At 46.5% G+C, this 24,538-nt stretch overlaps 1 protein-coding gene across 4 annotated transcripts in view; it reads right to left on the bottom strand.

Moving 5' to 3' along the window:
• PHACTR4 (phosphatase and actin regulator 4) overlaps positions 1-8,446 on the bottom strand; it is a 31,657-nt gene extending 23,211 nt beyond the window's left edge. The window contains exon 1 of one of the 4 annotated variants that reach the window (XM_036397116.2): positions 8,400-8,446. In XM_036397116.2, the coding sequence (XP_036253009.1) occupies positions 8,400-8,415 (16 nt within the window). In that variant the 5' untranslated portion in view covers positions 8,416-8,446. Of the gene's footprint in view, positions 1-62; positions 252-6,151; positions 6,502-8,116; positions 8,330-8,399 lie in introns of those variants that run through there. The other 3 variants (XM_036397121.2, XM_036397119.2, XM_036397120.2) reach the window with 3 other exon arrangements.
• Between the last annotated feature and the right edge of the window lie 16,092 nt (positions 8,447-24,538).

Raw genomic sequence — 24,538 nt, 5'->3', positions numbered from 1 at the left:
AGTCAGTCTTCAGTGTATAGGTCAAAGTCCACAGACTCATGATCCCAAATTTCTCTTCCTACCTCTAATCCTTCAAGATGTCAAACTTCAGCTGCAAGCCTGTCTGCTCACACAGTAACTGGAAAGAAAGGCAGCAAGATTCCTCTGTAAAGGTTGTTTCCTCTTTTAAACGTTTCGCAAAAATCTCAGTAAATGGATTTGCTCTTCATACCCAAAGCTGAAACTGCAGCAAACACCTTTGCTCTGCCAAGCCAACGGGCTTGCAGCAGCCCCACTGCACCAATAATCCAAATTATCCTTCAACACCTCCAGCTTTCCAGTCTGAAGTTACATTTTTTCCAAATTACTGCACAAGCCAGGCAGTGCCAGGGCATCCTACCAGCCCTCATTCGCCTGGCTCTGCTCAGGGAAGCTTACAAAAGCGCCTTGGTTTAGTTTTTGGGGAACACCCAACTTTCTGCACCTGCTCTGCTTTAATTATTGACTAGGCGAGGAGCTCCTGATTAAAATGCAAGGCAAGTCTGGCACACAACCTCAGCTTCTGATCATCGCCCGCAGATACAGTTGGAACAGAAACCCAAATTCCCTGCCACAGCTCAGGAATTAAAAGAAAGGGTGGATCAGTTTCACTTGGGGCACTTAAATTCAGCAAGGAAAATACTTTTTGTACCCTTGCAACTGAAAACTCTCACAACATTTGAAATTTTAAACCACAGCTTTAGGTTCACACACAGAGAGAAGGTTTAAAAGCTTCCTTTCAATTGTACTGTGTTTTTACAAGTCATTTCTGTCAGAGTAAACCTAACAGGTAATTACAGGTCTGACCTCCTTCTATTGCACAAATATGCCTTTGGAAACAACGTGGATAAATATTTGCCCAATACAAGAAGACAACTCCAAGAGGAACCATTCCAGTTTATCAACTCTGTGATTCATGTTGATACAAGCTTTATTCTCTATTTAAGGAACAAGATAACGCTTAGGAAGTGCATCTGCCCAAATTATGTTTCATAGATCTGCCATGGGCCACCCTAAGCAGTGGCACTGCCAGACCTCAGGTCACACCCAGACAAGAGCCATCAGCAAGACAGGGAGTGAACTTCCACCGCAGATACTGACCCTTGCTCAACCACCAAGGTATCTCTGAGCAGCAGCCAGGCTGAAGACAGAAACACGGGTAAAACATTGCTGCTAATGTGAATAAAGCAGTGCTGGGGCTGTGCTGTGTAACATCCCATTCTTCCCCTTTGGAACTGGGGAGATAATTATGGAGGCCCAAAGGAGCTGAAAACAAAACGAGAGCACTCCCCCTGCCCCTTCAGCCTTATCCTGAAATCCCAATCCCAGATGCTCCTATTTTCTGCCAGTGCTAAGAGAACTTGGGAAAACAAGGCGGTGGCAGCCACAGCCACCAAAAGCCATCCAGGAAGAAGGCACAAAAATCAGACAGGATGATTGTGTCCCAAACCATACAGACCTTGAGCCCCCCAAACCCAACGCTGTTTATGCATCACACTGGCTCACAGGAGTGCAGGGACAATGCCATGGGAATTGTTTACAGCGTCAAGGTCCTTTCACAGAATTAAAGGAAATGTCAAGAGATGAGATAACACCAACGGTTCTGAAGGTACAGAATCCTAACCTTATAGGAAGCTATTTCTTCCTGAGTTGCTTCTCTCTCTTGCAGGAACAATCCTTCACACATTCCCAGATTCCTCATTTCACATCATTCCCTTATCCTGTGTCTGTAGAGAACCAGCAGCAGAGTGGTACACAAAAATTATGGTGTATAAACAGATATTAAACTGTTTCTCTGTGCACTTTGGGTTTGAAATCAGGGATTTTCTCTTGTGCTGAATTCCCATCTCAAAAAGCTTGTGGAAGGTGCTGGCTCCTTTGCAGCGAGAATTATCCCCTGAGGTCCCTGGAATTACAGGCTACTGCAATGCCATCTAAATCTGTCACCTTATCAACAGCAGGGCTGGCTGGCCTCTGGGCACTTAAACTGGTCCAAAATCCCAGGTGTCCCCTTGGCTCTACCAGCCCCCACATCCTCTAGGTGCCTTCTTTGAGACAGCCCAGACACTTTGTCATTAGCAACCCTGAGGGCTGTTTCTGCAGTAAATGAGCTCCTTGGATCTTCCAAAACAATTCTCACCTTCCTCAAGGGAACAGAAGAGAATAAAAATAAAACCTCACCAAAAAAATCTGCAGTTCTTAACAAGATCAGCCCTTAAAAAACAAAAAAAGAGAGAGAATCAAAGCTTGGAAACGAAAACCCGACTTATCCTTTAATAACAGAACTTTCCTGTATTTATGGAGATTTCTGGTTTGGCACAAAAACATCTGCTCATTTAGTGGGTGTTATAAGCATCACTTTATATTCTGGTGATGCTGAAACCAAGAGGCCTGGTTTAGTGGTAAATGAGCAGAGAAAAACATTTTCCATGACTTTGAAACCCAAATTCTAGTTCTCACTGGGGTGTAGGGCTTCACCTCTCCACTGTACGTGGCCATCTCCAGTCACTGTGTTCTGTGCTGCTGCGGCCACTGCTGGAGCTTGCCCTGGCAGTGACACCACCACCACCATTCCAGCTCATTCAAACCCTGCACAGAAGGCAGGCCAGCACAGCCTGGAGGTCTGGGCCCAGCAGGAAAACAACCTGGCTGTAATGGCCACAGCCAGTGCCTGAACTATGGCTCTTCTGTCCTCCTTCCAGGATCATTTTGGTTCCTGGTTTTCCTGACAATAGTTACCTTGCAATTTATCCCACTGCTTAAAACCAAGCTACAGATAATCCCTTTTAAGCACCCCACCCCACTTGTGTTTAGAACAATCACCACAGGCTATCATGGGTGCAAAATGTGATTTTCAAACCAGAACTAATTATTCTCTGCAAATATGATGGCTCAGAGTAGTCTCCATCACAGAATGACATCATCTCACTCAATGGCAGATCCTTGATGCCAGGAAGGTGTGACACAGGGAAGTCTCCTTTTAAACTTGTCCTTGTTCTTCAGTTCTTTTCCTAAACATCTGTTTAGGGATGGGCTTAAGGGATCCTTGCTGTGGAGGAGTGAATGGCTTCAGGAGGCAAAAGGGTGTTCATTGTCAAACTCATTAAAAGAAAAATAACCCAGCACTGCTGCAACACACTGCCTGATCAATACTTTATCCTGAGAAGGAACATAAGAAAAAGCCCTGAACAGGGCAAGGGTGCCAGACTGACACACATAATCCCATTAGAGTTATCCAGAGCACTCAGTTTGCTCAGTATCTGAGAGATAACAGGATTAACTTCATGTTCAACATAATTTCAGCCTAATAATTGCAGAATCACTCCTACAGCCCTAATGTCATTGATTCAGCAGGGGATTCCCATCACCCCCCCACAAGTTCCAGCCTTGAAAGCCCCTTCATTAGCGTCAGCATCTTAAGTTAATTACTTGGAGAGATTTTCCTTTCCTCTCCCAAAGCAAAATGTGACTTAACCCCTGCAACCTACAATGCTCGGGCAGAACAAACCCCTGCCTTCCCTGCAGGAAGGGACCCTGTTTATTTTCCTAATCACCACTTCAGTTTCCAAGAGTTAATGTTAAGACCAAAGAGCTGGAGGGGAGAAGGGCAGGTTTTTTCAAAATTTTGGTTGAATTTCAACAAAAAACATGACAAAGGCTGGTTATAGTCCTCTCAAAGATCAAGGTTCAGCCCCAGATCCCTGCCTAACTCTGCCTTCCTGGGGAGAGGGGGTTGATCAGCCAGCCAGGAGCACCACAGAGCCTCCAGGAGCATTTTCCTTGCCAAGCCATGACTCGCTGCTCACCTCGCCTTGGAAAGGAGTCCCTTAGAGCAGTGGGGCTGGGGGAGGAAAGGGAAAGCACACAAAGCAAACAGCACATAGAGCTGCTTCCGACCATACGGGGAACAGAGCACAGGAACCGGGATGTGTTTTTATAGGGGATTTTCTCATGGAGCGCAGAACACTATTAAATTCTACCTTTCACGTGCAGTGGGAGGCTGTGCTATACCAATTAGGCCAGTGTTGCTCTGCTGGCACTGAGCCCAGCATGCTGCCAAATCAGACCCCACTGCACTGCCTATGAAAGCCAGCGTCCACAGCCACTGCTTGGCTGCACCGTCACGGTTTGTCTCTTCTACCCCCCCAAAAAGGAGAGGGAGGGGGAAAATCTCCTACAGAAATTCAATTCACAAAATTCTAGAATGGTTTGAGTTGAAAGGGATCTTCAAACTCATCTCGTTCCACTCCCTGCCACAGTTCACTATCCCAGGGTGCTCCAAGCCCTGTTCAACCTGGCCTTGAACACCTGCAGGGTGCAGGGATGGGGCAGCCACAGCTTCTCTGGACAGCCTGTGCCGGGGCCTCCCCTCCCTCACAGGGAAGGATTCCTGCCCAACATCGCACCCACCCTGCCCTGGCAGCGGGAGGCCGCTCCCCTCTCCCGTCCCCCTGTTCCCCTTCTCGAGCCCGTCCGGCCCGGCCCCGCGCGCCCTCTGGCGGCCACAGCGCAGCTCTGCGGGGCATTTCCCGGACAAATGCATCACAACCCAGACAGTGAATGAATGAATCCCTTTGGAATCTTAACATCTCCGCTTCACAGAGCGAGACAAACTCAGGCTGGGTTGAAGAGCCATGTTCTCCCTAAGCAAGCCATGGTTTTCCACTCATTCCACACAACTGGAAGGGCCCAACCTGTAAAAACGCCACCTGGTATCTCTGGTTTCTTGTTTGTTTCAGGATACAAAAGACACCTTCAGCAGCCAGAGCCAGGGCTCCTTTCCAAGACAAAGGAGAGCCAGGCAGATAAAGTGGTGATGTCAGCAGTGACAACATCCAAATGTTCACACTGGGATTGTACCTCAGGACCAGCCTGAGGGCCTGGGAGTAGCTTTGTCCAGCCAACAGCTCAGCTAATACTGGCAGCCACAGCTCACAAAGGCAGCAAGATAATGAGAACATTCGGTATTTTGTTTTCAAAAGACCAGGTTTACCACTCAACCTGGACACATTGCTCCTGTGTGAAGAAACAGTAACAACAAAAATCACATTTATATGAAACCTGCTTGCCCCTGGTTCCAGGCAGACTCCTCTTCTATTCCCAAACCCAATAAAATCAGCTACTAAAATACCTGGACAGAATTTACAGGCAATGTTCCAGGAGCAAGGTGAATTTAAGGTCCAACAAGTTCAAAGGAAAACTAGAAACTCTGGGAACCTACTGCCCTGCTGCATGCCCTACTTACTGAGCCACAGGAACTCCACACTCACTGTTTCACAGCAAATCACCCTGAATTGCCCAGAGGATCGATTGCATGTCTGACAAGGTCTTATCTCTTCACACAAGGAATGAGATTGTTCAATTCTGTCATGAAGCATTTCAGCAAAGACATTTCTCACTCAACATCAACCTTCCTATCTTGCTCCAACCAGCCTGGAGGCCGAGGCATCTCCATGCCAGCACATCCACAGCTGAGCCAGGAAAGCACAAACCCAGCAGAATTAACCTCTGCTTTCCCCCAGCCAGAGATATGGGTACAAACTACAAGAACACTTAGCACACCACCTTCAAAAATCCCTCAAGATGGGGTGTCACAGCATAATGAAGTCTCTGGCAGGTCAGCAAATAATCTCTGTAAAACATTTGGCTCGTAGCTCAGGAGGGAAATGCAGCAAGAGTTCAGAGACCTCCTCAACTTGTTCAGGGAGGAATTATTGGGTATTAATTTTCAGAAATGCCATGCTAACTAGATGAATGGCTGAGCTGAACCACTTGCAAATGCAGCCAGAAAAACAGCACCAACATGCCATCAAGTGCCCCAAGCACCCTGACAGCACTCAGTACATTAATTACACGAAGAACTAGAACAAATTTAAGAACAAAAGGCTGTCAGGATAATGTCTCAAAGTATTTTGCTAACCTGTCAAGTGCACTTGACTTATTTCCAGTAATGCTTTCAGGTAGGTAAGGAAATGCTCTGTGCTGCACCTTGTTTAAAAGGCAAATGCTTTGCACTGAGATCAGTTCCAGACTCCGGTAACCTGCCTAAGGAACAGCAGGAATTTGCCTTTCTACCTGCTTGCAAGTTAGTGCACATCGAGGCAGGGTTGTGAGCAAATTTTAAGCTGCGTACCTGTTCTAGAATACCATGTATGGACAGCTCTGAAACTTCACTGCAGCTGCCTGGAGACCTGGCTTCCACTCGTCCTCAGGGATGAGCACGAATTAAAATCTGAAGACAACAGCAAATTTCATTTTTAATTAGCCAGGGCAGTGAGCCAAGGAAGGCTCCCCCACCCACCCATGGCTGGTGGAGGCTGACAGCTCAAAAGGATTTACGCTTCCCTGTGCATTCCCAGTGGCCATTCCGAGCACACCAGCTCAAACAAGCGCCAGCCATGCAGCATTGTGAGTGCAGTTAATATCCAACCAGGGAAGGACAGCAATGCACACAAAGCACCAGGCTTGAAGGGAACAAAGGGCACCGACTTGGACTTCAGCTCAGCTCCATCTTACCTCAGCTCCGGGATCAACCCAGCAGTCCTGAGCCTAGCACTTGGAGAACAAATAGCCATAAACGCAGAGGAATTTCAAGGAAATTATAATAAAAGATCTATCTTTTTATTCTGTCTTTAATACAGGGCTCTTGGCTTCCAGCACTAAGGAGGTAAAGCTTTGTGACCAGCCATGGGGGTTGTCTGTGCATGCAAAGATCCAGGACGGATCCTCCATCCTGAACTGGCACTGCCCAATTGCTCAGAGGGAATGGGGAAGTAACTTCAGTAAAGTTGGCAAAATACAAACAGAACATACAGCTTTTCACATCCCAGCACTCATCAAAACATGCACTCTGAGAAACCTCAAAAGGCTCCAGAACTGTGTCTCACTGATGTAGCCAAAAAATGGGGTTCAACTGCCCGTGAAAAGGGACACAAAGCTTTGTGATGGGAACAGAGGTGGCCAGTGACAGTCCCAGCCCTGGTGAATGAGGAGAGCTCACTGACCACAGAATGGCTGGGGATGGGAGGGACCTTGAATATCGCTTGAATATCTTGTTCCAGCCCCTGGTGTGGCAGTGACACCTTCCCCTAGACCAGGTTGCTGAGAACCTCATCCAACCTGGCCTTGATGCTGCTCAGAGCCATCCCAGTAACTGAAGCTCTAGAGACTGAGAAATGGCCCTGCTCTGCTGTGTCCCAGGGCTGAGTAGGAGCTGCCACCTCCACAGGCACTGCTCCAGCCTCAGCTGCCAGTACCACACTCACTTCACCCGCCACCCCCTCCATAAGTCAGCTTTTGGAATTAGCTTGCCACGAGCAAATCAGAAGGGAAAGCAATCACCACAGATTAAATGTGCACTTTACAGCCTGACAAAGAGGGGGCACAGCAGTTCTTGCCACCAGGACTACAAGCACATTTATGCAGGAGTTCTTGGCTTGCAGATGATCTAACCAGGCCACTGGGCCCAAACACATCAGCTCTGTATGAAGCCAAAAACTGGCCTTCATCTGCCTCACCGAGCATACTGCCCTGCTGACAAGTACAACCGTTCCCAAAGCTTTCAGGATGGCATCACTGACTGCACAGAATAACCTAGAAATATTATTTACGAGTTAGAACCACCAACTGCAGTGTCACAGTCCAGAAGATGTGAGGCCAATATGCTGTGTGGATACTGGTTTCCCATGGTGCAGGCAAGAGCTTTTATGCACACCTCATGTCAATGGCAGGGGAAAAATGGGCATTTAACTCCTTTCTTGTAGCCATTTTAGGCAAACAGATGGAAGAGCTCTTCAAGGCAATTTCTAAGCAAAAAATCTGTGAGTTTTAGTTACAACCATATCCTTGCATCAGTTAAACCTACCAGCAATGAATTTGATTGCTTCAGGGCAAGCACTACACACTGCCTAAAGCAAGAGATTTAAATTTTAATTAAAAAAAAATTCCTGTATCTTCTGCAACACAGAGCAGCCTAAAGGAATAAATACAGAACAACAGGAACAACCAGAAGCTGATCCTCCTTTATGCCTTGCCATGTGCCTTGTTCAAACCAGCTAATTGCTTCTGGTCTCTTCCTTATTAAGAAAGGGGATGTTACCTGTTTTCAAGAACTCAGGATAGCCAAGAGACCAGTATTCCAGGTTTCACAGATGGGAGATTCCAAAAAAGATCTTCCATATGTACAGAGCTTCAGTCAGATCTGGTCCACACCACAGTACAAATGCAGCTGATGCATCTGCCAAACTACATTATTTCCTAATCACATTCTACACTTGAAATGAAGACACCAAGTTTAAAGTAATCAGGTTCTTTATGATGCATAGCCAAGGAGGACAGGTCAGGTCCATAATCTGTGGTGAGATACCGCAGACTGTACTCACCGGCGTTCTCCTCCATTCCTCTTGTACACTAGTGTCCAGAGAAATTCCTACAAAAACAGGAAACAAAGTCAGCACACAAATTAAAATTCCAAGTGTGAACAAAGCTCAGATTTAGTTTTATTTCTCTGTCAGCTCTGCTCAGCCTACACAAAACCAGTGTGGAGGGAACCTAGAGCAGAAATCCTGCCCCAAACTAGGAAGAGTGTGACACTGTCACCCCTCATTGAAGGCATAAGAAGCTTCTAATCACACACATGCGGTGATGGAAAGAAAAGAGAAACAAAATTAAGGTGACATAATTACAAGGCAGCGCTATTTGTTCCCAGGGAAAACATTCCACATCTGCCTCTTCAGGAAGGGATGTGCCTGCTGTAAAAGGGAACAGCCTACTGCTTATCTAGCAAAGGCAGCACAGCACGTGCACAGGAAGTATTTCAGATGTCACACAGCACCAAGGCACTTCTGAGCATACTGGGGTGGGGGAACATAAAAAAAAGGAACCAGGATTTTAGTAGAAAAGATTTTTTTTTTCTGGAGAAAGTTCTGAAATGAGATGCCAGGGGAACTAAGTTTAGGGAAATCACAATGTGTCTTGATTTTGAGATTCTGCAGCACAGTAAAAACAAGCTCAGTATTTTAGAAAAAGGGAGGTTCTGTCCTCAAAATCTTGCAGTTCAAACTTAGACAACCACAACTGGACATGTCAGCAGGAACAGCATGGGGTGACTAGGGAAGAACTACAAGATCAGGTTGTTCCAGCGCTGTTCGAAGCCAGCCTTCATCCATAGCCCACTTCAGCCTAACCTTCTCCTCATGAAGCCCAGGCCAACTCATCCCCTTTGCCCCCAGCACAAAGCACAGTTTGGTGGCTTTAGTGTAACATCACATCAGCTCCTCATCTTCATGTGACAACGTGCTGAGTGTGCAGCACGTGCTCAGCTTGTTCAAGAGCATCCCAGGGCTGCAGTGTCAGCGGGCACAGCCGCACACACCATCGATGGAAGCTCTGCCAGTGGGGCTTTTCAGCTTTGCTTTGCTCAGCTGTGTGGGGGAAAATGCTTCTTTGGATCAGACAACCATGCTCCAGGCTACTTCTCTCTGATGTAGCTCAAATTCCATCGCAGCGAAGTTCTCAGAATGGAAGGGGGAAACACCTCAACAGAGCCATTAAACCCTCAAAACACAATTGGGGATCACAGCTTTAAACAGCTTAGAAAAAGGAACAAGTATCTGTACAGGTTTCTGGGCAGCAAATGAGAACATCAGAAGGTTTTGATTTCAGAGGCAGACAGCCACAAGTTGCTCAGGAAGCACCCTCAATCCCTCCAGTCTAATCCATTAACACTGTTAAAATACAGCTTTCACACGCATTTGGATGCATGGTTTGGTGCATCCACGTGTTGCATCAAGGACACCACTTGCAAGAACTGGAATGAATGAACGACAGAATCATTCAAGCTGGAAAAGCCCTCTAAGATGATTAAGTCCAACCACTAACCCATGTCCTCAAGTACCATACCCACATGTTTTTGACCGCTCCCAGGAATTCTGACTCCAACACTGCTCTGAGCAGCCTGTGCCGTGGCTTGACAACCCTTTTGGTGAAGAAATTTTCCCTGATATCCAACCTAAAACTCCCTGACACAACTTGAGGCTGTTTTATCTTATCCTGTCCCTTACTCCCTAGGTGCGAGCCTGCCCCTCATCTGCTCCAGTCTCCTGCCAGGGAATGTTCCCCCACTGAAGGCAGAAGAGCCACCACCATCCCTGCCTGCCCTTTCAAGCACGCCCTTGTGGGAAAGGAAAGCAGAAGGGAAACTGAAACCGCCACCTCAAGGCCTGCTTGAACCTCAGCACAAATGACAGCAGTGCTCCCACTGCTCCCCAGGAGCTGGGTTTGCTTTGCCTTTCAAGGGCATTGCTGCACAGGCTGCGCCGAGCTCTGCACTGCGAGGGGCACATTTGTGCCTGGAATACTGATCCTGGCAGCAGCCACTGCTGGACACTCACTGTGCACACCCCAGACATCTGTCACTGCCCAACGGCGCAGCTGGGAGCACCTCAGCCTGTGCTGGGAGGCTCTTTCTGAGCAGAACACTAAATCCTCAATATCTGGTTATCAACAGAATCAGCATAAAAGGCACACTGGGGGAAAAATAATGCCAGGGTAGAGGAAGAAGGAGCAAAGTCTGCATTCCCGCAGCATTGCCTGCACTGAGGAACAGGCACTTCTACCAAAGAATGGATTAAGCAGTGCAGATCCTGCTGCCAGCATTAACTACGAGTGGCTAACTGGAAAGCTGTATTCTGGAATGATATTTGAGATAACCCACTCCACAGAACAGAAATTTGCTTTTATCCCCTACTGTCACAGGTTTCCCAGATACCTACTTCTGAGAAAACTTGGCTTTTTAATTTCCTCTAGCATGACATGCCACAGCTCTCTGAATATTCATGTCCTCTGAGTGCCCGACATTCCCTGGGCCTGACAGCTGTGTGAAATTCCTGTTCCTGAGAGCCCTGTTGCCGGCACAGCTCAGGACTCTCCCCTGCCCCTCTGGTACTCAGGCCATCACAGCAGCAGAACCATGTCTTTGTCTGCCTCGAGACTTCAAACACTTTACAGCTTTTTCCCCAGCTCTTTGTACCACTCTAAGAATATATTCCTGTTCCATTGACCCGGCTCTGAACTCCTGCAGAAAGGCGATGGCTTCTTTCCAGCTAGGCAGCTAATCCACACACAATAGAAAAGGACTGTGTCACAGCAATGCTGCAGTGTTTTGTACCCTGTTTCTTCAGTCTTAACACATTCCCTGTGCACAGGGAATTTTGTCTTTCCCAGCTCTGCCCATGTGCTCAGCTCTGTCACATTCTCTCCCAGCAACACAAACCAGCCCAATTCCAGATTTTGGATCTCCTCCCATGCCCTCCTACCCATTCCTTGCACCAGCACCAATGTAGCTGCTCTGGGAACACTCAAAGATGACCTGATGCACACCAAGCACATCCAGAGGAATGGGCTGGGGATGACCTAGACCGGACCACAGAGCTGCACACCAAGGCGCCACTGTTTGCTCCAGCCTTGGGCAATCCACATCAGTGAGCTTTACTGAATGCCCTTTTACATCTTCCCTCCTTCCTCACCATCGCACTTTCAGCAATCCTTACCCAGACCTCTGGAATATTAAGCATTCAGTTCCCTTCAGAATGAAGCTCATTAGCTGGACCCCTCTGTCCTCACTGCTCATCTCCTCCAGTAACATGAACAGCTTCCTTCAAAAGACTACAGCACATTTCCAAAAGTCCAGCTAAAACCTAAGCCAATGTTGGTTGTTTTCCCCAACTAAACTAGAAAACTGACAACTCTTCCAAGCAGAAGTGGCACATTACTTCTCCACAGTGGCTGCCAACAGGCTTGCCTTAGGCATGGAAACGCAGTTTCCACGCTGGCTCAGCTCTAAATCACCATCCCAGAGAGGGACACGACAGCAGCTGGGCAGCTACTACAGGGCTTTTACTGTAATGAGACACAAAACCCAAGGCTGTCTTGGAAAAAACCGCATGTGGGGGAGAGAAAGGATGCTCTTATAACTGTTTGGAACTATATCCACCAGCTGGAGGGAAAGGAAGGGTTAACACATACCCATAGCTTGAGGAACATGCTCCTGCATTAATATAGACCATGACCCATGAAATTAAACAAGCTCACCTGACAACTCCCAGATGATTATTCATTTTGACCCAATATGGTGCTAGTAACAGCCAATAAACAAATATTATATTATATTATTGCCGCTTCAGCCCTTTGCTTTACACTACTTAAAAAACTACATTACTGCAGCAGCACCCAGAAGGCTCCCACAGATGATGAGAGCCCAGCAAAGGGCTGGTGCTGCCCACAACAGCTCACCAGCATAACAAGACAAAGCAGACACCAGGAATAAGGCCAGTTGGGAGATAGCAGCCTCTGCTTCATCACTCAGACAACGTCCTGAGTCTTCCTCCCTGAATTGCCAAACTCCACTTGAATGGTTGATCCAAGCCATCAGGGCTCTCCCCAGCTGCAAATGTTTCTCAAGGGCCAGACTCACAAACCCTCCCCAACTAGCCCATGGATCTGGCTGCCCGTTCCTTTTTATAAATGCAATTTCAAAAATAAAATCAACATTTTATTCTCTCACCAATAACTACTCCTTCCAGGAAGACAGATGAGCGGATTTTTGCAAAGGTGAGATAACTCCACCTAATGCCATGGGTCTGTTGGCAATGAAACTCCATCAGGTCCTCAGGGGGAGGGCTAAAGAAACTCATTTCATCTGCCAGCAGTGAGATTAAGAGCATGGTATGGTAAACAATATTAAAATTCTGTTCTACAAAGCAGAATACCTCAATACCACCGAAGTATTCTCCCAAAGGAGAGATTATAGCACAGGTGCACAAGTGGAGTTTAAGTATTACAAGGGAAATTCTTAAAAAGCCTAAATAGATCAACCATGCCAAATGCCCTAGTACAGATTACAAGACAAGGTGTAAAGGTATAATTAACCTCTTGTTGGATAGAGTGGTACAAAGGGGAAGAGATGCACAAGCCCCTTTTCAATTCAGTGGATGACAAAATGCTCATGTATTTTTCTGACTCCATCTAAAACAAACCAGCTCTACCTAAAAAAAGTCTTGGTTTGCTCATGTCCTTTGCTCATATGGTTTGAGCATCATTTGCTGGTTTCTGCAAATTGCTGGAACTAAAATGCTGGTTTCAAAATCCTCTGAGCAGCCTCGGCTGACCCAGTTTGTTCTGCACTAATCACACACTGAGCAGTGGAGAGGTCAGTTGGAGGGAAATCAGAATACTCCTCCTCAGGAAAACCACACAGATTAAACCCAGTTGTTCTGCAGCCTAATGTGGCAACATGCCAATTAACGGGGTGCACCACTAATTAGCAGCCCAGCAGTTTTCCTCTCTTTCCAAGGATCCCAACACTACAAGCATTTCTGCACTTGTTGGGAAGCAATGGCTTTGAGCAGGAGCACAGCAGCTGGTTAGCACAAGGAATGGGTTTTGTGGAGGAAGTGGAAAAATCAGACATTAGCATAACAGCTCTATGTGCAATTTAAATAGAAAATTGGAATAACCAGGACTGAAAACCTCAATACAGTTCATATTACAGTCAATTAAACCGGTGGCTTTTTGTCACAGATTGAACATTTGATAAGTGGCTCCCCATGCAAACAGCAAATGCTTTCCAGCAGCTCAGTAGCTGCCTGTGGGTGGCACAGTAATATAAGGTTACCAGAGAGGAACTGGAAAGGGAAGGGAGCTGCATCCTCTAGGGCAGCACCACGGGGAAGGTGAGTGGCTTTTTCCAACACCTGGGCAAAAGCAAGCGTTAAAAGTACTCACGGCCATGCTGTGCAGAACACTGGAGTGGGACTCCTGGCCCCGCATCCCTTACTGCCCTAGCAAAGAATCTCTGAGGTTGGAAAAGATCTCCAGGATCATTGGGTCCAACCTGTGACCACTCACCACCTTGTGAAGCAGAGCAGAGTGCCACATCCAGCTGTTCCTCGAGCACCTCCACGGACAGTGAGCAGACCTGTGATCCTGGACCCGCCGTTCCGGAGAGCAGCTGAGGACTGTGGGCTGCACCATCAGCTGAGCTATAATAATCCTTGTCAGTTCTCTAGCACACCCCCAAAAGGCACAAAATAACAGGGTTACTTACTTACCTCTGGCTTCTGGGGTAAAATTCAAACCACCTCTGCCTTCATTTTGTGGTTTCTATTTTCATCAGACTTTGAATAAAAACTTAGCAGCAGAGTACTCACTCGGTGCTGTGGTCATGCCCCTGTAATTATGACTCGATAGACAATTTCATTTGCAACCACCATTTCCTCCCCAGAACGAGGCCACTTTTCCTCTCTGCCACTGCAGAGCCCATTTGAAAAGTGTTTCTTTTTGCCTCCATTTAAAAAGTGAGAGGAATGAGCTTAACCACCATCAAAGCACTAAAATGAATTGGTTAGAAAGCTCACCTGAACTCCCAAAAATCCTGCAGCAGCAGAGCTGAATTTGCAATCCTGCCATAAGGGTCTTTCCCAAAGCACCCTGAATGCCCAACTGCTTCCTGGGATAAACAGCCCACAGGGTTTGTGCAATCAGATTAAACTCCATGCCTTCCCTGCTGCACGTTCCAGCACATAAACCAGGCATCTTTAATCAAATTCCACAAAGGCAATGCAACGTTCCCACTGGAAACAATACAAGATACAGGAAACTTATGCTGTGTTGTCAACTCACCCGTTTGAAATTAAAGCTCTTTCTGAATCAACACTCTGGAATTACATCACTGAATCTATAGGAGCATTACATTTTACCTTTTGAAGCAGATTTTGCCAAGCAGTTCAGGTAGTCTGAAATTCAGTTGTAACCTTATTTTTTTCTTTCACAGACTCACTAGCATAATTTCTAATTATTTCTGATTAAGATATCAAATTTCCTTGAAGAAGCACTCCTCAGGCAATTATTTTCTTGCACAGCTCCAGCTTTAATAAAAAGGTGCCCAGGCTTTAACTAGGACAGTAGAGAAATTAATTCCCACTACTGGTCTGGCAGTCTTTATAACATAAGTGTAGGCAGCAAGGCATCCCATTGTGAAAATAAGTTCATAAAGCTTCTGAATGAGAACATTTTCTTAAAAACAACAAAAAAAATCTTTTGTAGTTCTCATGGTTGTGCACAAAGTTTATGAAGCAGCAACACTGCCTGGGGATGGTGCTTAGTGCAGCCATCTGACTTACTGGGCCAAAGTTGATTTTAATCCCAGGTGGAAGTTGTGCCTTTCCTACTGCTCTTACAAATGCTTTCAGGCAGGGACACAATCGTGGAATGGTTTGGGTTGGAAGGGTCTTTAAGGATCATCTAATTCCAACCTTCTGCCATAGGCAGAGACATCTTCCACTAGACTACGCTGCTCAGCACAGGGTCACTCTCATCTTTTAGCTTTTGGTCTGATACACTCCTCCAAATAATCTTTAATTAAATCTTAAATGGGATAATCTTAAAGACAGTAATCTCCTGGAACTCCCCCAAGAACAGGAATGTTTCAGCTCTCTTCTCTCATCACCACTCTAACTTTCCATTAGAAATGACATTTTCCAGCCAACACATTTAGCTGCATTAAGAGCTCAACAAAACTATCAGGGCTTCTTTCCAGCCACAAAAGGACCTTCCACAGTAACAATGGTTGAAAAAACACCCGACTGAAGCGACAAATCTCTCCTCGTGCCCTGCAGGCAGGTTAGCTGACCTGGGCCAGGAAGGCAACCAGGAAAAAATGCTCTTCTCCAACTGTGCAAATTAAAGCAAGGGAATCATTATAACACCAAGGAGCAGAGAGGACTTTAAAATTAGAGACAACGTCAACATTTCAACATTCTCGAGGCACAGGAGCTGAGGAAATGCCGTGGGATGGGCTGCATTAACAGGAAGGGTGCTGGACGTGGCTCTGCATACGCAGCATGAGGATTCACAAGCAGAGGATGCTCCACAAGACATGCCTTAGGAGCGCTCTAGGTACATCCAGGAGCTCCCAGCCCTTCCCTGTACAGGAACCAGAGATCTCACAGAGCAGCTGGCTTGAACGCAGTTCAGTTCCTCAATTATTTTGTCGCATGGGCCACAAGCAGATGCTGGAGAATAAGGGAAGGGAGTGAATACACAGGAGCTGCTCGGCAGCCACAGCAGCTTTGGAAGTTTACACAGCTGCAGCCCCACACAGGGCTGCAGTGTCAGTCCTCACAGCCACGGCTAGGACTGGGCTGGGGGGACATCGAGTCAGCCTTCCAGCACCAAGCAGCCTTGAAAACCTGACAGAATCACAGATCCTGCCCACTCCTCTGTCCCTTGTCCCACTGCAAACACCACAGGGAAGGTGCCACCCTTATCTCCCCATGCTGTTTGATCACCAAGCCATGAGAACCCATCCTGCATCATCTCAGAGCATCTGTGACAAACCAAGATTGTTTACTCATATTTACAAGATTATTTGAGTTATTTGCTACAAAACTATTCTTAAACTCCTCCAGTACACCTAGAAGCAAAACCCTAAAGCACCAACTGATGCCAAAGCAGAAGGATTTCTCAGCCCTATGTTTTGAAATAAGCAGGACCTCACTGATCATAACTCAAGGGCAGGCACTACCCAGGAATTCCAGTTTAACCAGTTCCACGCTTTCTACTCCTCATTCCTCCCACTTTTTTGGAACAATGGGCAGCAACAGAACCCTGCCCCAATCTATACCAGAATAAACAGTTCATTGGGATGAAAAGCCACCTGCTCCCCCCACACAGTTAAAAGCATTTCCAAATTCCAGCTCTCTCCCAGCCAGCACAGATGGACACACCAGGCACAGACACACGCTTTGCTTCCAGCACAGCCTTTGTCCTGCTGAGACACAAAGCCCAATGGCAGAGGCTGCCTCCATCAGAGCTGTTTTGTTAAGGGATCACGACATAAACCAGCAATCCTCCAGCCACAAAAACAGTTCAGACTCACTCCTAGCACACTTAAATTGCAATCTGCTAAAACACACAGGCACTCTCTGGCTTTTGGGGACCACATCCCTCCACTGGCAGATCACATCCCGAGATCTGACTAATGCATCACCTGCCCCACATGTCCCCAGATGATTAAATTTAACATGGAACAGCTCAGTCATCACCAGAGATTTTCACTTTCTTGCACACCCTACTTCTGTCCAGGGCGATTCTGCAGGAAGTAAATAACTTCCTTTGCAAAGGAAGTGATAGCCCCAAGAGCAGGCAATAAAACACTAAAATGGAGCCTGAATTCTGCTTTGCTCACTCCTGCTGGACCTGCCCTGTAATCCCTCAAGTGTGGTGGCATTTAGGGTGGCCTTGGATTCGCAGCAGGAACAGGGCTAGGCAAATGGAGGCCACCAGAGACTGCTGAATACTCACTCAGACACTGAATCAGCACAGAGGCTGTTCTGCAGTGCACGCCGAGCTCCAAAAGCACCAGACACTGACATCTCCTTCCCTGCTCCTGGGCTTGTGGCTCCTGTGCTGCTCAGCAAGTCTGGCCATCTGCAGAGCGCTTCCATGAGGACCTGGCTACCCACAGGACAGATTCCTGCTGTGCTTAATCACTGTCCCTGCAGGCCCAAGGCAGAGCCGGTGCCCCACAGCCCTCCTATCCACACTGCACCACCCTGGGGCCACTCTCTCCCTCTTGGCACCCCCAGCACAAGGGGAAGAGTTTCTGAGCACAGTGATCACGTCACCCAAGACCAATTTTTCCAGTCCCCTCAAGTGTACAGGGATCTCTAGCTACAAGATTCATTCATCCTATCAGAAGAGCTCAGGAACTGCTTCTGTCATCTTTTGCCTTTCAACTTAGCTTTCTTTGAAGACAAATGCTAATATCCTTTACAAAAAATCCAAATCTGATCCAAAACTAGACACATCACTGGAATGAATCACACAGTGTTATTAATTCTCCCACCCATCAAAACAGAAATGTCTCACCTTGCAAAGCAATTGTAGTGGTTGCCCAGGCTCACAGAAATCTGTCCCATACGTTAAAAATCTGGGTGCACTAAATGAGACTATTTGACAAGCATCTTCTGCAAGGCAGCAAACATTTCACCCCACAATGGCTACTTTAAACCTAGACAGTGATTACAGGGAGCTGAGCTAGGTTCCTATCAGCCACCACAAACACAGCCTCCCAAGAAAGAATTCCTTTTGAAGACTGAGCTTGCAGGGACACTAAATTCCAGGATCAAGCCTGCAACTGTGAGAAAGCTTCACAAAATTAAGCTTGGAAGATCTCGCACTCCAAACTGCTACAATCAAAAGCAGGGAACAAAGTGATCCTGCCTTCAACACTAACAGAAATGGCAAATAAACCAGGACCTCCACTTCACCTGCACACAGTGTGCCTAACAGGCAAAGCCTCTCTGATTTCCAGCTCCAAGGGACACCCACAATAAAACAGGAGCCATTCACTATGAAGGAGGAGACAGGAATTGCACCCCAGAGCTGCACATTGCTGGCATCCACCACCTCAGCTCCCCATGCACTGCACTCCCAAGTGCTTTAGTGCTGCATTTTGGACAGCAGGTTAACCCCACACATTCACCTGGGCAAAAGTCAGCCTGCTGCTGCTGATCCCCACACACGGCAAGTTCAACACAACAACTTTCAGCATTTCAACATCTCCGACAGACTCTTGGCAAAGAACACGTTCCCCCTCCTGTTTAATGGAGATACAAATCCATTCCCAACACACTCCTGTTTCAACTGAAGTAGTTGTCACAAGCAAGTGACATGCCACATCAGGACGGGAATTTTTGATGAGGAAGCTTTATTTGCTTCTCAAGTGCTCAAAAGAGGGCAAGGATGAAGAGGGTATGATCAAGGCAGGCAAATGTTAAACTGTCACACCTCCCCAAAAGCAACCTCAATACCAGCTCCAAATGAGGTTTTGTTGAACCAAACTCATCAGCAGCACTGTCAGCCATCCCAGAGAACTCTCATCCCACTGAGGGATCCAACAGTGCCCTTCTCCAGATCAACATTCTGCTCCAAGTTCAAGAAAACAACATATTTTGTAGGACACCAGAACAAGGCAACATGTGGCTCTAAATCCACACAGAACTACTACCCACATTATCTTGAGGATGCATATCAAACACCTTGCTGCTGGCATTAAGAATGAAAACTGTTTCCTGCACCAAAGCCACCTAGGAAATACCAAAGAATTAAAGAATTTGAGTTTTCAGTACAACAGGACCAAACCACAGTCACATTATGAGACAACAGGTAATATCAAACCCTGAGGGATGCATTTGTGGAGAACACAGGAGGACTGAAGTCTACAATCACAGGTTCAATTATCTTAAATGATAATCAAAAGGTAGTAAGATAAACATTCACATCAGCGTAAGGAATCCTACTCTGCATTTATTCAGCAGTACAGCCACACACGACAGGACAAAGCAATGCTCATAACATAATATTAAAAACGGTAATACTATTAAAATGAAAGAGCTGTTTCAGTACTCATTACATGCACCAGAAACACAGAATAGCCTTCAATGTTATCCCCTATGAAATGACTCTGCTCAGGAAGAACACAGGAATGAATCGGCCAGGACATTCATGCGAACCCGCAGTGGACTAAGAGCAAACTCCACCTGCTTGTTAAAGATTTCACTGCTATAGAAACTATGATTAAACACAGAGCCATGAATCAGCCACCTGAAACAAAGGTACACCTCAGCAGGCACAGCAGCACCCAGCACACTGACAGTCCAGTCACCATCGGCCCCCAAAACTGTGACATTATACAGAAAAGCAGCTTTATCCGGACATTTCAGCTCCCTCAAACATTTCATCTTTCTTACCTTTGGGGCTGGTTGTTTTAGGGGCTCTCTTGGTTTTGGCAGCGCTTAAAGCCTCACATGCCCCTTACAGGAACAGCAAACAGGCTCCAAATCCATTTTGCCACAACTGGATAAAGCAGCTAAAACCCAAAGCCCTGCTGCCTCTGGACCAGCTGTGTCCCTGCACTGCAATTCCAATCAAGCCCAGAGAAACGCGGAAGGAAGATGGCAGGGCTTACCAGCAGTTCCTCTCTAGTCCCTGAACAAAGTGGATTTAAAAGAGGTTTAATTTTCCCAGAGGCTAATGCTCTCAAATCTAAATAAATCCTCCAAAAGAAGAGATTATCCATAAATTTACTAGTTAGAAATGTTAATGTATCCAGTGCTTATGCAAGGACTGCTGCTCTCCATGCAAGAGTATCACCTAAACAATTCCATATTAAAGGAGAAATGGATTTCTGGTAGTTTCTCCCCCATCTCCCTTCCCATGCTGAAATGTAGCCCAGCAGCTTTATAAATCCCACTTCCCAAGAGCAGTGGGAATTTACTGCAGAATCAAGGCAAACTTGGTTTTTTTCTATTTCACTAAAAAAGCTCTCAAAAATCTCCCCAAGCAAAAGAACTTAATACAAATAGCAAGATCCACAGACAGGAAAGCCCAGTGTGAACCCTGAATAAGCATTTAAATAAAAACATTGCAGAGTTAAAACTTTAAATTACACATTCACAAAATACAGGACAAGGTGAAAATCAAGAAACAATTCCTTGAACACAGCTGATGCTGGACTTACCCAACATACCCAAACACTTCCTCCTGTTATTCATACTCTATTTACTAAAGGGCCCACCTACACACCATATGACACAGAGCAGGATGGGACTAGACCAGTAGAACCTGGCTGCTAATTATGGCCCTTAAGGCTGAGATGAATTAATTTGTCCCTCTAGCTATAAACAGGAGGATGACATCCTCACTAACCACAGGTAATTTTGGAGAGGATAGACAGAAGGCTGAAACAAGGAAAAAGTGACTTGCCTGACATCAAACACCACAACAGCAACATAGCTGGGAGCTAAACCAGGCCTCCTGCCCACCTGAGCATCCTTATTTTCCCTGGACTCACAGTTGATAAGTAGAGAGAACACAGTCATTAAAATACAGATTGAAGGCTTCATTTGGAGGCTAGAAGCAGATGTGGAATAATACTGGTTAGTGTAATCACTAGTGTCACATTGATGTCACATTTTGGGGATCCAGCAGCCTCACAACAATCCTTAGTCCTACAATTATCTGTTCACCTCTGGCATGACACAAACACCCTTTACAAGGGAACAAATCTAGCAGGAGCTGGACTCCATGACCCTGATGGGTTCCCTTCCTACTCAGCATATTCCATGATTCTGTAACAGCTCTTCTCCTGTTTCACCTGGTTTGCAACAGACACTAAACTTAATATTGCCAAAAATAAAAGCCAAAATTTACTAGCACAAATCTGACATCACTGTTTCAGTAATTATCCTCCTCCTTCTTAGTCCCAGCTGATAAAGATAACCTCATCAGCACAAGGTCATCCATCCAGGAACACAGAGCAGATATTGTGGATCCATCCAGATTTCCTCTGTCAGCATTGCAGCAGAGCAGCTTTAAAAATGCATTCCCACGGAACCTGAGGCAGCCAGCAAAGACCAGCTCAAATCCTCCTGACCTTGCCTCCACCCCTGCTCAAACCCACTTAAGTCTCCCCTGCACTGGAATCCAAAGGCTGGCGGGTGTTAGCTGTACCTGCAAACCTGCTTCCTGTGGATCTTGGCACTGCAGCAAACCAGCAAAAACTTTTAGGCAGCTCTGGAGAGGAGAGGGATGGATAACACACCAGCAGCAGCACTTCTGTGCATCTGCAGGGGAGCTCCTGCCAACACAGCAACAGCAGCGCCCAAAGCCCCTTTCCAGCAGGCGCGGCGAGAACGGCCGAGCCCCCGACCCACAGCAGCGAGCTCAGCTGGTGACAGACACCCCAGACTTGATTTTGGGTAGGACAGGAGGATAAGTCAAGAGAACACAACCTTCAAAGGCACGTGACTACAGCCAAAGTCCCCTGAAAACTGGCACAGTGACATGCTTTGTTCAAAGCTCAAATCCTCCAAAGACAACAACCTTTGGCTTTATCCCCCATCCACAAACACCTCTGGAAGCTTCACCTCCACGAGCACAGCCTGAGACACAGCTTGTGATCCCAACCTCAAGGCCACATCCAGTAATAATATCTTTTTCTGCTAAGTCACCCTCTGCAACACAGTGTTTACACAGTGAGAGGTCTGAGCGTGGCCCACCACTAAACACTGTGCAGACACCAAACAAGTCAGTGCCTCCCAAACTTTGATCCAAGTTTACAAACCAAGGCTTTCCTGTATGATTAGGGCCAAACTTTTCTTGATTACACCCTTAAAAGCCAAGGGAGAGAAAAGCACATTAAGAGAGGTTCATCCTTCCCACAGACAAGTGTGAGGTGATGAAGGAAGCCCATATGGGGGAGCCTACAGTTTAAATCAATGGTGGGGATTAATCTTGATGTATTTTAGACTGAGTCTGTGGCAACACAGCTGTAATTAAGGGGTTAACTTTTGGGGCTTGGTTAACTAAAGGAAAACCTTTAGGTACTGGCAGCCAAGGGATTCCTGCTTTTGGCAGCAGCTTTCTGGAGCTGACAGCGAGAAGGTTCAAACCCCTAACAGCAGTAAACTTTACCGAAGTCCAGTGATCTTTCCTAAAAGTGTTTCAAAAGGCACCGACTGCACAGAAGTGCCAGGCTTGCACAAATCGACCTCATCAGTATGCACCTTGTTTTGCCCCATGACACTCAGCAGCTGCGGTTAATTAGTCCTTGATAATGAATTGCCCATCACGACTGCATGAAGCTGGTAGGTGAGCGATTCCTGGCTGTGCTTTGGAATCAGTATGCAAAAAGCACAAACACTAAAGAGTAAAGTTAACAATCTGTTTACCCCTTCCCTCACTCCTCCAAAGCTGCTACCAGCCAAAGGCTCAGGGAAAAGAAATAATAAATCTATTTCCACGGTTCAGCAGAGAGAAACCATTTGGACTGCTCTCAATTTTCATATCTTTGCCACCAGTGCTTTGTGTTATTTCTCTCAACTCATTCAAGTTGGGAGATGAAGCCTGCTCTTTTGGCTAATAGCATTTAAAGCCTCTCTCTGGAGATAATTAGTCCTCCCTCCCCCATCCCATCCCCAGCAGAAAGAGCAGAGATTCACCAATAAACAAAGAAATTCAGGCAGTGACAAGCAGGGTATGGCTGAGACCAAAGCTGCCTCTCGCCTCCCTATCTCAGCACAGCTGAGGATCAAAAACAAGTGACACCACAAGGAATAGGATGAACAACACAAGAATTTTCAGATTAAGGGCTTCATCATTTTGAAATCAGGAAAACACCAACTCCTCATCTACAAGAAGCAAAATACCAACGTGTAATCACTAGATGTTCTGCCTGGTCACCTTCCAAGCCAGATAAACCGTCCTGAGTCATTCAAAATCAGCAGATAAGAGCAAGAATTGGGAAAGCTGCAGCCTTTTACCTCTGGTTCCAGGCCTGTCACCCAGCCACTGGCAAATCACAACAACCTCCACACCTCAGCTCCTACAGTAAATCCTCTGGGCAGAGGAAAAATGAAGGGCAGTCAGCAATGGGAAAGCACCTCTGCTGAAGATTGACAAACTTCTGCTCAGCTGTATGCCAGCTCCTCCCACGGAATCTGCCCTCGGACTGAGGGGCACAGTTTGGAAGGAGTTAAACTCAGCCATGGGGATGAGCAGCCATGCTGGCTGCTGCATTCCATGACCCCACTGTGCAGGGAAGAACTGGGAATAGTTATCACCACGGCACTGACATGTCAGCAACAGCGACTAATTAACTGATAAAAATAGATCTCTGAAAGGGCTTTTTTCCCCTCGACACAAAGCCCAGGCCCAACGCTGCCACAGTTGCACATACATTAGTTTTCCACAGGCTCTAAACTTGCCAGCAAAAAATAAAAGCATTCTCACACTCAGAAAAACAAAGCCACCTGGCATTTGTATGCAGAAAATCACTGCTAAAGAGAATTAGGGAACTGATTATGAATGACCTGGAGCATCTCCACTCCCACCCTAATGGATGCAGGAGCAAGATGATGTCTTTGCCCCCAATAGTCCTACCAGCTTCCCTGCAGCCCAAAGTTCCAGCTTTGCCTGGAAAATGACATGTTTTGAGGTAATCCAAATGATCCCAAGGATATTTGCAGCTTTCTTCACTCATGGTATCACCGAGACCGACCAGAACAACCCAGTTGTATTTTAAGCCCCCCACCACATACCCAGACACAGGTTTTGTACAGCTTGTAACTAAATATTCATCACCAGCTAATAAACCTGCAGGAACCACAGCCTCAGCAGTTTTTAATACATAGAATGCTGCAACACATGCCAAACACAATGAAATTTGATCAAAATAGAAGCCATTTGTTTAAATACAAATTATTTGGCTCTCAAAACTGTTATCAAATTGAACTGGAAATGAAATTAACCAGTGACTGAATGAAGTAGAAGGCTGTATAATCACTGATGCAGCAGCATGAAAACGAGGGTGCAATCACATCCCCTTGCTTGTGGCACTGCCCCATGCTCCCAACAGGACTCCCACTCCATCTCCCAGAGGCTGAGGACACTCTGTGCC

The sequence above is a fragment of the Molothrus ater genome, chromosome 24 (genome assembly GCF_012460135.2).
Source record: "Molothrus ater isolate BHLD 08-10-18 breed brown headed cowbird chromosome 24, BPBGC_Mater_1.1, whole genome shotgun sequence".
In the NCBI taxonomy this organism is placed as follows: Eukaryota; Metazoa; Chordata; class Aves; order Passeriformes; family Icteridae; genus Molothrus; species Molothrus ater.
The sequence above is the reverse complement of the archived record's forward strand: the minus strand, read 5'-3'. Positions and strand labels throughout refer to the sequence as shown.